General features: G+C 42.1%; 3 protein-coding genes across 7 annotated transcripts in view; 1 reads left to right on the top strand and 2 right to left on the bottom strand.

Annotated features, from left to right (window-relative positions):
- Positions 1–4089, bottom strand: part of LOC120046048 (interferon-induced, double-stranded RNA-activated protein kinase-like) — a 53345-nt gene extending 49256 nt beyond the window's left edge. For 2 of the 4 annotated variants that reach the window (XM_038990962.1, XM_038990961.1), the window contains exon 1: positions 3846–4088. The gene's annotated coding sequence lies outside the window, so the exon portion shown is untranslated. Of the gene's footprint in view, positions 1–3845 lie in introns of all 4 variants that reach the window. The other 2 variants (XM_038990963.1, XM_038990965.1) reach the window with 1 other exon arrangement.
- Positions 4090–4940: 851 nt separating this feature from the next.
- Positions 4941–8561, bottom strand: gpatch11 (G patch domain containing 11). 2 transcript variants are annotated; one of them, XM_038990273.1, is made up of 8 exons: positions 8409–8561; positions 7692–7946; positions 7277–7318; positions 6960–7080; positions 6430–6520; positions 6086–6226; positions 5492–5573; positions 4941–5403 (listed from the first exon to the last, which is right to left on the bottom strand). In XM_038990273.1, the coding sequence occupies exons 1-8, from the start codon at positions 8440–8442 to the stop codon at positions 5345–5347; spliced, it is 825 nt and encodes a 274-aa protein (XP_038846201.1). In that variant the 5' UTR covers positions 8443–8561; the 3' UTR covers positions 4941–5344. The 2 variants fall into 2 exon arrangements, with proteins under 2 accessions (XP_038846201.1, XP_038846202.1); XM_038990274.1 differs by having other exon boundaries at positions 7692–7918; positions 8409–8557.
- Positions 8562–9888: 1327 nt separating this feature from the next.
- The window catches only part of LOC120045308 (HEAT repeat-containing protein 5B-like), a 42522-nt gene continuing 36757 nt past the window's right edge, over positions 9889–15653 (top strand). Inside the window, exons 1-3 of the mRNA XM_038990188.1 lie at positions 9889–9934; positions 10457–10683; positions 10888–11099. Of these exons, the coding sequence (XP_038846116.1) occupies positions 10558–10683; positions 10888–11099 (338 nt within the window). The 5' untranslated portion in view covers positions 9889–9934; positions 10457–10557. The remainder of the gene's footprint in view (positions 9935–10456; positions 10684–10887; positions 11100–15653) is intronic.

The following is a 15653-nucleotide window of genomic DNA, read 5'->3' on the forward strand; positions in this document are numbered from 1 at the left end:
TTAGGCTATATGCTACTTTAAAGCAAGGTAAGACATGCCTTATGTGGAAGGACCACCAGAGGGCAGGCTGGGCTCACGGATGGTAGCCCAACAAGGCATGGGAGACAAGGTAACCAGAGGCAATTAAGCACAGCTGACACTACTAATGAGATATTCTCCTTCCCCTATAAGAGAGAGTATGGAACCAGCAGAGAGGGGGGAAGAACTATCTCTGGAAGATGGCCACCGAGACAGAGGAGCTATCTATGAAGAACCATTAAGACGGTGACAATCACGTGACTTTTGTTGTAGTTTAAAGACAATCGTATTGTGTTCCTGTTTGATCTGGAGAAGAAGATGTATGTTTTTTTTCCCTTGGGAGATTTTCATTGATTATGTTGGAGTGTTTGTGTTGACCAAATGCCCTCAATATAGAACTGTGTTCAATCAAGAAAACCTACTCCTGACTCGTTTGTTCCACCTTCCCGCTTTAGAGTGACGCCCAATTACTTGGTCCGCTCACACTTATTATATGATGTGAAACATCCAGGTTTCAAACCATTTTGAAACCTGCCTCTCCCTAATGTCAATATGCCTTGTCCTTTGCTGTTTTGGTTAGTGATTATTGTCTTATTGTCACGGGTGTGCGCACTGGTAGCGAAGTCAGGTGCAGGAGAGCAGAGAGTTGTGAACAGGCGCTCACTTTATTGAGGCAGGAGCAAACAGCAGAAGGACGCAACAGCGTCAACCCTCCAGCCAATTGGCAACAGAGCAAACAGCAGACGGACGCAACAGCGTCGACCCTCCAGCCGATTGGCAACAGTGCAAAGCGCGCAAAACAGTCACAAAAGCTAATGTTTAACAAATAAACATACTTTGTGAATCAACACGGATAATAGAAAACCAGCCTGGCGCGTCACATAAAACACGTAACACAAACAATTCCACACAAGGACATGGGGGGGGAACAGAGGAATATATATATATATATATATATATATATATATATACAACGTGATTAAGGAATATAAACCAGGGGAACAAGACAAAACAAATGGAACATGACCACTGCATTGAGGCTAGGAAAAATTGTCACCACTGATAAATCCACAATAATTGAGAATTTCAATAAGCATTTTTCTATGGCTGGCCATGCTTTTCACCTGGCTAGCCCTGCACCCACTACAGCAACTTGTCCAAGCCTCCCCCATTTCTCCTTCACCCAAATCCAGAAAGCCGAGATCCCCAAAGATTGGAAAGCTGCCGCGGTCATCCCCCTCTTCAAAGGGGGAGACACTCTAGACCCAAACTGCTACAGATCTATATCTATCCTACCCTGCCTTTGTAAGGTCTTTGAAAGCCAAGTTAACAAACAGATCACTGACCATTTAGAATCCCACCGTACCTACTCCGCTACGCAATCTGGTTTCAGAGCTGGTCATGGGTGCACCTCAGCCACGCTCAAGGTCCTAAACGATATCATAACCGCCATCGATAAGAGACATTACTGTGCAGCCGTATTCATCGACCTGGCCAAGGCTTTCGACTGTCAATCACCGTATTCTTATCGGGAGACTCAATAGCCTTGGTTTCTCAAATGACTGCCTCGCCTGGTTCACCAACTACTTCTCAGACAGAGTTCAGTGTGTCAAATCGGAGGGCCTGTTGTCCGGACCTCTGGCAGTCTCTATGGGGGTGACACAGGGTTCAATTCTCGGGCAGACTCTTTTCTCTGTATATATCAACGATGTCGCTCTTGCTGCGGGTGATTCCCTGATCCACCTCTACGTAGACGACACCATTCTGTATACATCTGGCTCTTCTTTGGACACTGTGTTAACTAACCTCCAGACGAGCTTCAACGAGCTATTTGGGGCTATATAGAACCCTATTTGGGGCTATACAGAACCCGTTTTGGGGCTATATAGAACCTTTTTTGGGGCTATATAGAAACTTTTTTGGGGCTATATAGAACCCTTTTTGGGGTTATATAGAACCCTATTTGGGGCTATATAGAACCCTATTTGGGGCTACATTGAACCCTATTTGGGGCTATATAGAACCCTTTTTGGGGCTATATAGAACCCTATTTGGGGCTATATAGAACCCTTTTTGGGGCTATATAGAACCCTATTTGGGGCTATATAGAACCCTTTTTGGGGCTATATAGAACCCTTTTTGGGGCTATATAGAACCCTATTTGGGGCTATACAGAACCCTATTTGGGGCTATATAGAACCCTATTTGGGGCTACATAGAACCCTATTTGGGGCTATATAGAACCCTATTTGGGGCTATATAGAACCCTATTTGGGGCTACATAGAACCCATGATGGTTCAATAAAGAACTCTTTCCTAACATTCTATATTCTATGGTTATAACCATTTTTTATGGTTCTTTATAGAACCTTTATGGAGAAAGGTTCTTTACAAAACCATTCTCAATCAGAAAGGTTCTTCATAAATCATTTTGATGAACCATACAAGGTTTTTTTTCTGTTTAATCATAATATTATATTGTTGAAATTCCATAGGTGTTATTATTGTGTTCAGTTGAATCAAGCAGCTTCCTCTGGAACAGCTGGAGGACCCCAAAGAGAGAACTGAGACCCACTGATTTAGTCAACCGTTCTCAATTGACTCAAGACCTTACAGTACATGAGTCAGTCACTGGCCATAGGTTTATGTAATATGTTAACGGCATTACGCAACATATTAAATCAACTGGAATGACACCTATTACTCATGGTTGCACATAAAGGTCTGCGCCCAAACCACTCCCTCAGATATTCTAATGAGCAACCTCCCTTACATTTTAATTCTCACTAAAGAAGCAAAGAACCTTTTTTTGTGGAAAGGACAGAATCGTTGAAGAGCTCAAAAGGGTTCTTTGAGTCATTATGGTTCCACATAGAACCATCACCCTTCCCAAAGAACCCTTGAGGAACCCTCATGTTTTCCTATATGTAATGAATGGCCTAACATCTAGCTAATATTTAACTTCTTCCTTCCGCTACGCAACTAGCCTTTCTCTCTTCCAGCTGGTCTTATGTGCAATAGGCTATACGGACTCAAACCTCTCCTTTATTCATTTTCACGTGTAATCCCAGGAATAGCTACAATCTACAAAAGCTGTAGGACATTTATTTTATAATCTTTTTTCATACTAGGCCTAATAGCCTTTTCTTGGAGAGAAAAAGTCTTGCTCTTGTTCATTGCTGAATGTAAAATAGGCCTAGTCCAAATGAACTGTCGGGTAAGGAAGGTTGGCTTCGTATCGTTCATAGCAATGGTTTTTAACTGTACCGCAGAAACGGAACGTGAATCACAGAAAATAGATATTGTGGTAGCAGCTGCAGAGAAGTACTTGGGTGTACGAGAGTTGGGTGTTTATTTGTTGTTGTTTTTATCACAAAGTATAATGGATTTATACTAGAGTCCAGTTGGGGACGGTGACGCAACATATTGGATGCCAACCACCGTTAAATCCCACCGAAGAAGAACTCTCAAGGGGAAAGTTGAGAGAGCGTGTGCGTTGGTGTGATCACTTTGGCCACAGACATTATATTGTTACACTGATGCTTTGCTAATGGTTGGACAGGTCACACAGAGACATGAACACAGTGAAAGATAAGATCGAAAACAAATTGACATCAATCCGAAAAATGGAAATCAGTTGTGAACCAAGCAAGCACTGACATGATATAAAAGACGCGCAGGTTAAACAGCATATGTTGATGAATTGCTTCATTTAAATACGAGTTTCTATAGTTTTTTTTCGTGACATGTGCATTGAAGTATTATTTGCAGTTCACACTATGACAACGTAACACACCCTAATGTACTGAATCGTCTGTGTTACTTACCGCTTTATTAATAGGCCTTTTGGCGTGCAGTAGGACGCGTTGACCAGTGGATTGATCGGTGTAGAACGATAAACGTTCCTCTAGTGTGGATGCTCTCTAACGTTGTATAGTTATGTATAATTTATTGTTTTAGTTAGAGTCCTTGGTGTAGATGGTCCCCACAAGTGTTTGAATAATTACTGGCTGCACTGCTGTCAGTGTCCAGTCATCGTGCTTTACTTTCGTTTTGTGCTTCAAAAGAGAGGAAAAGTTTCTACAGAGAGGTAAAGGAAGAGAGATGCTCAACTCGGATGAAAATCCGTCTCCCTCCAGCAGGTTGCGTGAGTTGTTTTATGGAGGTCAATGCGAGTGTCGAATATGGTCAATAAAAAAAGTGATGGCTTATTTGTTACGTGAGATGTATTTGCTCGAATATACATTTTGTAATGGTTAAATTGTTACGAGTTTATTGATTTAAGTAGGACACGTGACATCACGGCAACTTTGGAAAAAAAGCACTTATCGGAATTTGTCTCGAGACGGCTATGCATTTTCAGGAATTGAGGATAGTGGCATAGCGTCTCTCTCTATTGAATATAGGCGGTTGACGTTAAAAATCCAAAGAAAGGATAAACGGGAGCTAGACAGCCCGCCGGTCCGCGTTGTGGACAACAACTCCCATTGTTAGGAAGGAGAGACACGTATCTTGTCAGTATATCCATAATCTTTGGTTTCGATTTCCCGAACCCTACGTCATCAGTCAATATGGCTACTGGGCTGACGTCTATGTGTTGGATACAAATAATTATATTCCCCAAAATAAAACAAAACGAAATTCAGTTAGTAATATGTGAGAAGTTTTAGGTTAAACGAATAAGAAAAAAAGTATGTTTACATGCCAATAAATTGGTGAAAGTGCCAAACATATATTTTTTTAAACAGCTCCAAAAATTCTATCTGCATTTGCAATAAATGTTGCATCCTATTGAATGCAAAGTGTTAGATAAGGAGGCAAACATCTCGACTTGGTGGTCTGTGGATGACATGGATGAATGAACCCTATGCAAATATCAAGTTTGCCTGGCAAATGTACAAATAACACAATCCAGATTATAATCTAAATAACCTTTTAATTCATGGTTTCTGAATCATATAAAAAAAGTGTTTATTTATTAAACAAAAAAACATGTTGAGGAAGAAAATACATCAAATGTCCTGTCTACATTATAAATAATACAAATTCACACGTTATAGGTCAAAACTCACCTATATATCATACAGGGGCAGATGTTATATGTATCAACCGGCTCAGAATAGGAGTGTTGATCTAGGATCAGCCCCCCCCCCCCCCTGTTCATGTAACCGTATTCATTGTGATCTAAAGAGAAAAATCCAAATCACGTACTCCTACAGAAACGCTTCATACATACAGCCTCTGATCCCATTTATAATCCCCCATATGTTAATGAATCCGACTGGCCGATGCCTCCAGTCTCTTCTGTAGATTATTCAGCAGCGGGTCAGTCATCGTGATCTGCAGCTGTGTCTCCAGGACAATTAGAACACAGATCCTCCTCATCTGTAGGTCACAAAACCGTGTAAGGTGGTATTCAATGTCGTACAATGGCCAGGGATGTTTTATTTAAGCGAGTAGGATTCATTCTTACCATTGTAAGCGGTCCCACACCATATGCAGTAAAAATGGACCCCTCTTAAATAGGATGTCAGAATTTGTAGCTTGTCCAGTGACTAGAAAAGATCATTAAAACAGGGTTGTCACAGGAGGAACTTCAAAATATTAATCTAGATTCAATTTATTCTTTCATCTAGATTTAATTCAAACCTAGTGTTTCATGCCATTAAATTGAACCCTACTGTTTCATGCCATTATAATGTCTATTCTTAATTCAACCATACTGTTTCATGCCATTATAACATCTATTCTTAATTCAACCATACTGTTTCATGCCATTATAATGTCTATTCTTAATTCAACCACACTGTTTCATGCCATTATAATGTCTATTCTTAATTCAACCATACTGTTTCATGCCATTATAATGTCTATTCTTAATTCAACCATACTGTTTCATGCCATTATAATGTCTATTCTTAATTCAACCATACTGTTTCATGCCATTATAATGTCTATTCTTAATTCAACCATACTGTTTCATGCCATTATAACGTCTATTCTTTAACTGGCCATATCTTTCGTCTCTTTCCTGAGCTTCTATCATATTCAAATTAAATGTACTAACAGTTAACTCATCCTCCTCCTCCACCTTGTCTTCTTCCTCTTCCTCCTCCTCCTTCACCACCTTGTCTTCCTCTTCCTCCCCCTCCTCCTCCTCAACAACCAGTTTAGGCCAGTACCAGTCTTCCCTGGGTACCGGGACACCCTGGAGTTTAAAAGGAGAGTATTCAGTATAATCAGAGTTAAACATAAAAAGGCCTTGTCTTCTTCTTGTCAATAGAGTTGGTTTCAATGCAATTGGCAACAGATTTTCAGGAAAATATTGTAAAATCCACACATTTTCCACCAGAGGTGTGTTTCCACCAAATTGACTTTTTGCAGATAAAAGACGGTGTGTGTGTGTCTAACCTTCTGACTGTCCAGCTGCTCACAGGCTTTCTGACTCCTCCTGAGGTCCCCCTCAATCTTTTGCTCTTCCCTCTCTGTCCTCATCCTCACTCTGATGTAGAACACACGCACACAGCATTAGAACACAGAACACATTTGACCAGCACCTGACTGGTGCCATTAGACCAGAGCCAATAGGGAATAGGGTGCCATTAGACCAGAGCCAATAGGGAATAGGGTGCCATTTGACCAGAGCCAATAGGGAATAGGGTGCCATTTGACCAGAGCCAATAGGGAATAGGGTGCCATTTGACCAGAGCCAATAGGGAATAGGGTGCCATTTGACCAGAGCCAATAGGGAATAGGGTGCCATTTGACCAGAGCCAATAGGGAATAGGGTGCCATTTGACCAGAGCCAATAGGGAATAGGGTGCCATTTGACCAGAGCCAATAGGGAATAGGGTGCCATTAGACCAGAGCCAATAGGGAATAGGGTGCCATTAGACCAGAGCCAATATGGAATAGGGTGCCATCTGGAACTAGGTCTTTACCTGAAGTCCTCCAGGGACTGTTTCTCATTCTGTTGTTTTGCCCGGGCTTTCTGACGGTAATGTTCAAGTTCCTCCTCCGCTTTCCTCTTCTTCACTCCCTCCATGCCGATGCCCCCTCTGTCTGAGTGATACACAACCACAGGATGATGCAGTAGGTTTACAGCCATTGCAATAACAGAAGGTTATGTTAGAGGTAATGTGTTAATTGCATTAGGTAGGTTACATCTCTTCAAAAAGGTAATGTTGATGCACGCACTGTCAATGTGTAGGTTAGAATTTACTTACATTTTGTCTTGGATATGACAATAAATTCTCACCTGTTTTGATATTTAGTGGAATAGGTTCGACTCTTCCCGCCCCTGCAAGAGTGAATAAAGACAGGAATCAATACTTGAAGAAAATCTATCATGTGATGTCAGGTCTGATCGTCATATTGTAACAACTTTATTCCAACACAGCGACCTCGTCAAGGGATCACATCTCTTAGCGGAACTGCTAACGTGTTGGGTTGACAGTACCAAAGTGCTGGGTTCAAGCCCCAGTCTGGACTACCCCCCTGACTTTGCTACAATACAAACTCCCATCACTAAAGAGACCTGACTGGCTTAGTTATTGTGATGTCTGGCCTAACTCCTAACGGAATACAATAAAGTCAGACATTTAATTCTGAGTTGAACTGATTCAGTTAAGAAGTAATATGATACATTCTGAGTTGAACTGGAGAGGACTAACCCTGCTTCCCCAGGCCTTGTCCAGCTTTGTAGCCCATCTTCTGCAGCAGAGCAAAGCCCTTGTTCTGGTTGCTGATGGTGCTGTGCTGTGCCATCTCTCTACTCTCCTGCTCCAACTCTTTAATAGTCTTCTGGCGGTTCTTAACGTTCTTCTCCTTGTGAAGAACCTCTTTCCTCAGGGCCTCCTTCACACGCTTCACCATCGGGATACCGGGCTTCACATCTGGTCTGCCAGGGAGATGGACACATAGAGAACCTTGCACATAAATGGAGAACTTAGCTATAAACGGAACACACATGTAATAAACAGACAATAGACATAGACACATTTGAATATTCTTCTGTGGAATGTGTAACAAAATATGAGGTGAGACCTGAGACCTGACGTGCAGGCTTTTGATCCAGCCAATTACTACTCCTACTTAAATGAATCAGCATGCCTTTGACTAGTTATCTCGTTAGCTAAATCTGCCTCTCCAACATGTAGACCAAGCAGGAGACCAAGGTATTGTCGTCTTTATTCATTGCATTTCTATATGCAACGTTTGGCAACCGAACGTGGCTCCTATTCAACTGTGTAGCTAGCTAATTAGCTACGTTAACTAGTGTTACAGTAACTAGCTAGCTAATGGTACCCATCATCACAAATCCACACTGATGTAGCCGTTAGTTACAATTTATTTCCTCACCGTACGGAAACTGAAGAAAAACAACTCACATTTGACTGAGAAAGGCATCAGACATATAATCATCTTCGTCTTCAGCCATTATTGACTTGTAAAACCAAACAAGTGAACTATTGTAGGACTATTATTGTTCAGCTGTCTTTCACCTTCTCTCGGTCGTCACTAACGTTAGTTAGTTACCACATCCACAATGTCATAATCAGCTAAACCCCGCCTATTTCTACAATTAATCTTCTTAAAAGCTGATTTTAAAGATAACCTTAAACACACCAAGTTACTGACTTTATGCCTAACCCTAACATTGAATTAAGACCAAAAAGCTATTTTTTGTTTTTATAATTTTTTACGATAGCTAGACAATTTTGACTTTGTGGCTGTGGTAACTAGTGACAACCCTTTTCCGTTCGCGAAAAGATTCCGCCTGGAACCTCTGCACATTTGATTGGTTCCGTTGCCATGTTGTGCGTCTAAATACTATATTGGAAAGAAATATGACATAGAAATGTACATAAGGTCCAGAACTAATATAGTATTATACATTTAATCAAATCATACGATTCAATATTACCCCAAAATGTTTTCCTGACATTTTGATGAGTTTCCGGCCGGAACAATTAAAAAATAATGTTTTTAACAACAATAAATCAATATAAAAAGGTACACAAGTTTACATAAAAAATATACAAAGGACAGTTGTCTATGGGCGGGGCCAGGGGCGGAGCTAACGCATTACACAAAGCCTAAAATATACTGTTGTTACAGTATTTAATTGTCTTAAAATATTATTCAATTTATTTTGGAAAGGTAAGAAAAATTAGTGTTTTTTTATGATTTACATTTGGGAATATGAAATTTGGCAAAATAATGTAGTTACATAAAATTGTTTCAAATTATTTATATCGTAGGTTAATAATCCAACCAGTACATCTCTCCATAATAGGTTCAAATCTTGTTCTAATATAAATCTACTGTGTGCCACCGTAGTGCCACCGACCAATGACGTGTATAACCTATGGTTTTCTGACGTTAGTGCTGCATTCATATGCTAGGTCCGAGTACCTCGAAAAGTCGGTTATACGAGTCAATTTGAAGCCACTGGTCGGCCATATTGGCACACCCTAGTAAGAGCAGTCCTCCGTAGGAATGAATGGAATTCTACAGTATTTTTATAAAAAATGTTTCAAGGACAAAATTACATGTATTTAAGTATTTATGTTGTTTTAGTGTGGAAAGTAACATTAGTATTCCCAAAAATATATATTTTAAGGAAAATGTTTTATGTATTTGTATTTTATTTTTCTGTTCAGCTGACATAATCTAATTTTAAATTATGCATTAAGGTGTCTGTAATATAATAAACGTGTCAAAAATGAATTTATACGTTAATATATACATTTCTATGGCTTCCAAAATATAGTTTTTTAATTGAAGAGTACCAAGATGGCTGCGCGGTGACTTCAATACAGCGGATCTGACATTCATTCAAGGTTTATACACATCATTGGCCATCGACACAGTTGACGTCAAATGATTCGTCAATGATCTTGGCGACAAACAGGTAGGACGAGGTTGTTTTTGTTTATTTGGTTGATTAAAGCGTATTCAATATTTACATCTGTGATTGACTGTATGAAATAGATGCTTGTGTTCGTGTAAGGCATTTGATCGTGCATTTTCGGCATTCATTTGCGTCTAGTAAACTGTGTGGCAAGTGTCCTGAATGCTAATGTTTGCTAGCTGTGGTCCTAACCCTCTTCTATCATTGCAACGTCAGTCAACATTTTATGAACGTAGTTAGTTAGCTAGGTATCAGTTAAATTAGTTGGTTACACGACGGACTGGTACTATGAGCATTGTAACGTTACCAAGTTAATATTGATTTGTGTTAGTGTTTGCTAAATACTAGCCAATATATTTGGCAGGTGCGACCACCTATGACTCTGTAACGTTAGCTTGTAGCTAGCTAGTTAACGTTACATCCTTTTTGCTCTGACGTTTATCTTTGGTCTCTATCTGGTCTGATATAATACCACTGTGAATATACGGAGATCGTGATCCTCTCTCCCCAATACATTTCCAGAGTTGAGGAGGCTGTATCATTGGGCTCTGTGAGCTGAAGGAGAGGACCCTTTACCCAAGAGCTACCGGCTATTAGCTACCGCTAGCTAGATTACTATCGCCATGGAGTTGGCTCACAGTCTACTTCTGAACGAGGAAGCCCTAGCTCAGATCACTGAGGCTAAGAGACCCGTATTCATCTTTGAATGGCTCCGCTTCCTGGACAAGGTTCTAGTGGCAGCAAACAAGGTGAGTTGACAGAGAGACTAATTTACTCATGCTAGCCCATACACCTGTGTTACACTACACACACTTGTGCTGTCAGTGTTATCCGATTTCCTCTATCTGCAACCTACGTTTTGTTTGTGTGTGTTTGCGTGCCTGTGTTTGAGTGTTAATCTCTCTGTGTCTCTCTCTCTCTCTCTCTCTCTGTGTTTATGTCCCCGCCGCCAGGTGGATGTGAAAGAGAAGCAGAAGAAGTTGGTTGAGCAGCTGACAGGGTTGATCAGCAGTGCCCCTGGCCCTCCCACCAGGAAATTGCTAGCTAAGAACCTGGCTACCCTCTACAGCATAGGAGACACCTTCACCGTCTTCCAGACACTGGACAAGTGCAACGACATCATCAAGAGCAAGGATGACACGCCCACCTACCTCCCCACCAAACTGTGAGCTTTTTAGTTTGATATATCTTTATGCAGTAGATGTAGGGTTAAGCATTATAATTATAGGCATTATATATATACATGCATACATACAGTGTGTTCGTAAAGTATTCAGACCCCTTAACTTTTCCCACATTTTGATACGTTACAGCCTTATTCTAAAATGGATTTTTTTTAAACGCACAATACCCCATAATGACAAATCAGAAACAGATTTCTAGTCATTTTTGCAAATGTATTACACATAAAATGCTTAAATATCACATTTACAAAAGTATTCAGACCCTTTTACTCAGTACTTTGTTGAAGCACCTTTGGCAGCGATTACAGCCTTGAGTCTTCTTCGGTATGAAGCTACAAGCTTTGCACACCTGTATTTGGGGAGTTTCTCCCATTTCTTCTCTGCAGATCCTCTCAAGCTCTGTCAGGTTGGATGGGGAGTGTTGCTGCACAGCTATTTTCAGGTCTTTCCAGAGATGTTAGATTGGGTTCAAGTCCGGGCTCTGGCTGGGCTACTCAAGGACATTCAGAGACTTGTCCTGAAGCCACTCCTGCATTGTCTTGGCTGAGTGCTTAGGATCATTGTCCTTTTGGAAGGTGAACCTTCGCCCCAGTCTGATGTCCTGAGTGCTCTGGAGCAGGTTTTCTTCAAGGATCTCTCTGTACTTTCCTCCGTTCATCTTTCCCTCGATCCTAACTAGTCTCCCAGTTCTTGCTGTTGAAAAACATCCACACAGCATGATGCTGCCACCACCATGCTTCACTGTAGGGCTTGTGCCAGGTTTCCTCCAGACGTGAAGCTTGGCATTCAGGCCAAAGAGTTCAATCTTGGATTCATCAGACCAGAGAATCTTGTTTCTCATGGTCTGAGAGTCCTTTAGGTGCCTTTTGGCAAACTCCAAGCGGGCTGTCATGTGCCTTTTACTGAGGAGGGGCTTCCGTCTGTCCACTCTACCATAAAGGCCTGATTAGTGGAGTGCTGCAGAGATGGTTGTCCTTCTGGAAGGTTCTCCCATCTCCACAGAGGAACTCTGGAGCTCTGTCAGAGTGACCATCGGGTTCTTGGTCACCTCCCTGACCAAGGCCCTTCTCCCCCGATTGCTCAGTTTGGCATGGCGGCCAGCTCTAGGAAGAGTATTGGTGGTTCCAAACTTCTTCCATTTAAGAATGATGGAGGCCACTGTGTTCTTGGGGGCCTTCAATGTTGCAGAAATGTTTTGTTACCCTTCCCCAGATCTGTGCCTCGACACAATCCTGTCTAGGAACTCTACGGATAATTCCTTCGACCTCATGGCTTGGTTTTTGCTCTGACATTCACTGTCAACTTTGGGACCTTATATAGACAAGTGTGTGACTTTCCAAATCATGTCCAATCAATTTAATTTACCACAAGTGGACGGCAATAAAGTTGTAGAAACATCTCAAGGATGATCAATGGCACCCGAGCTCAATTTCAAGCCTCATAGCAAAGTATCTGAATACTTAGTATTTCTGTTTTTTATTTTTACTACATTTGCCAAAATGTCTTAATCTGTTTTTGCTTTGTCATTATGGGGTATTGTGATGTCATTATGGGGTATTGTGATGTCATTATGGGGTATTGTGATGTCATTATGGGGTATTGTGTGTAGATTGCTACGGATGTTTTTGTATTTAATCCATTTTAGAACAAGGCTGTAACATAACAAAAAAAAAAGTCAAGGGGTCTGAATACTTTCCAAATGCACTTTATATACAAACAAAAGTATGTGGACACCCCTTCAAGTGAGTGGATTCGGCTATTTCAGCCACACCCGTTGCTGACAGGTGTATAAAATCGAGCACACAGCCATGCAATCTCCATAGACAAACATTGGCCGTAGAATGGGCCTTATTGAAGAGCTCAGTGACTTTCAATGTGGCACCGTCATAGGATGCCACCTTTCCAACAAGTCAGTTTGTCACATTTCTGCCCTGCTAGAGCTGCCCCAGTCAACTGTAAGTGCTGTTATTGTGAAGTGGAAACGTCTAGGAGCAACAACGGCTCAGCTGCAAAGTGGTAGACCACCCAAGCTCACAGAACGGGACCGCCGAGTGCTGAAGCACATAAAAATCATCTGTCCTCAGTTGTAACCCTCACTACAGAGTTCCAAACTGCCTCTGGAAGCAACGTCAGCACAATAACTGTTAGTCGGGAGTTTCATGAAATGGGTTTCCATGGCAGAGCAGACGCATACAAGTCTAAGATCACCATGCGCAATGCCAAGCGTCGGCTGGAGTGGTGTAAAGCTCGATGCCATTGGACTCTAGAGCAGTGGAAACGCGTTCTCTGGAGTGATGAATCACACTTCACCAGCTGGCAGTCCGATCGATGAATCTGGGTTTGTTGGATGCCAGGAGAACGCTACCTGCCCCAATGCGTAGTGCCAACTGTAAAGTTTGGTGGAGGAGGAATACTGGTCTGGGGCTGTTTTTCATGGTTCGGGACCCTTAGTTCTAGGGAAGGGAAATCTTAACACTACAGCATACAATGACATTCTAGACAATTCTGTGCTTCCAACTTAGTGGCAACAGTTTGGGGAAGGCCCTTTCCTGTTCCAGCATGACAATGCCCCCGTGCACAAAGGGACGTCCATACAGAATTGATTTGTCGAGATCGGTGTGGAAGAACTTGACTGGCCTGCACAGAGCCCTGACCTAAACCCCGTCAAACAACTTTGGGATGAATTGGAAAGCCGACTGCGATCCAGGCATCATGACCACAACATCAGTCCCCGCAGCAATGTTCCATCATCTAGTGGAAAACCTTCCCAGAAGAGTGGAGGCTGTTATAGCAGCAATGTTCCAACATCTAGTGGAAAGCCTTCCCAGAAGAGTGGAGGCTGTTATAGCAGCAATGTTCCAACATCTAGTGGAAAGCCTTCCCAGAAGAGTGGAGGCTGTTATAGCAGCAATGTTCCAACATCTAGTGGAAAGCCTTCCCAGAAGAGTGGAGGCTGTTATAGCAGCAATGTTCCAACATCTAGTGGAAAACCTTCCCAGAAGAGTGGAGGCTGTTATAGCAGCAATGTTCCAACATCTAGTGGAAAGCCTTCCCAGAAGAGTGGAGGCTGTTATAGCAGCAATGTTCCAACATCTAGTGGAAAGCCTTCCCAGAAGAGTGGAGGCTGTTGTAGCAGCAATGTTCCAACATCTAGTGGAAAGCCTTCCCAGAAGAGTGGAGGCTGTTATAGCAGCAATGTTCCAACATCTAGTGGAAAGCCTTCCCAGAAGAGTGGAGGCTGTTACAGCAGCAATGTTCCAACATCTAGTGGAAAGCCTTCCCAGAAGAGTGGAGGCTGTTATAGCAGCAATGTTCCAACATCTAGTGGAAAGCCTTCCCAGAAGAGTGGAGGCTGTTATAGCAGCAATGTTCCAACATCTAGTGGAAAGCCTTCCCAGAAGAGTGGAGGCTGTTATAGCAGCAATGTTCCAACATCTAGTGGAAAACCTTCCCAGAAGAGTGGAGGCTGTTATAGCAGCAATGTTCCAACATCTAGTGGAAAACCTTCCCAGAAAAGTGGAGGCTGTTATAGCAGCAAAGGGTGGGGACCAAATCTATATTAATGCTTATAGTTTTGGAATGAGATGTTGGATGAGCAGGTGTCCACATACTTTTGGTCATGTAGTGTAAATCTAGGCATGTTGCCTCTAGGTCATTATACTGTAGCTGGATACAGTGCCTCTAGGTCATTATACTGTAGCTGGATACAGTGCCTCTAGGTCATTATACTGTAGCTGGATACAGTGCCTCTAGGTCATTATACTGTAGCTGGATACAGTGCCTCTGGGTCATTATACTGTAGCTGGATACAGTGCCTCTAGGTCATTATACTGTAGCTGGATACAGTGCCTCTAGGTCATTATGCTGTAGCTGGATACAGTGCCTCTAGGTCATTATACTGTAGCTGGATACAGTGCCTCTAGGTCATTATACTGTAGCTGGATACAGTGCCTCTGGGTCATTATACTGTAGCTGGATACAGTGCCTCTAGGTCATTATACTGTAGCTGGATACAGTGGCTCTAGGTCATTATGCTGTAGCTGGATACAGTGCCTCTAGGTCATTATACTGTAGCTGGATACAGTGCCTCTAGGTCATTATACTGTAGCTGGATACAGTGCCTCTAGGTCATTATACTGTAGCTGGATACAGTGCCTCTAGGTCATTATACTGTAGCTGGATACAGTGCCTCTAGGTCATTATACTGTAGCTGGATACAGTGCCTCTAGGTCATTATACTGTAGCTGGATACAGTGCCTCTAGGTCATTATACTGTAGCTGGATACAGTGCCTCTAGGTCATTATACTGTAGCTGGATACAGTGCCTCTAGGTCATTATACTGTAGCTGGATACAGTGCCTCTAGGTCATTATACTGTAGCTGGATACAGTGCCTCTAGGTCATTATACTGTAGCTGGATACAGTGCCTCTAGGTCATTATACTGTAGCTGGATACAGTGCCTCTAGGTCATTATACTGTAGCTGGATACAGTGCCTCTAGGTCATTATACTGTAGCTGGATACAGTGCCTCTAG

This window comes from Salvelinus namaycush, chromosome 4 (genome assembly GCF_016432855.1).
Source record: "Salvelinus namaycush isolate Seneca chromosome 4, SaNama_1.0, whole genome shotgun sequence".
Classification (NCBI taxonomy): Eukaryota; Metazoa; Chordata; class Actinopteri; order Salmoniformes; family Salmonidae; genus Salvelinus; species Salvelinus namaycush.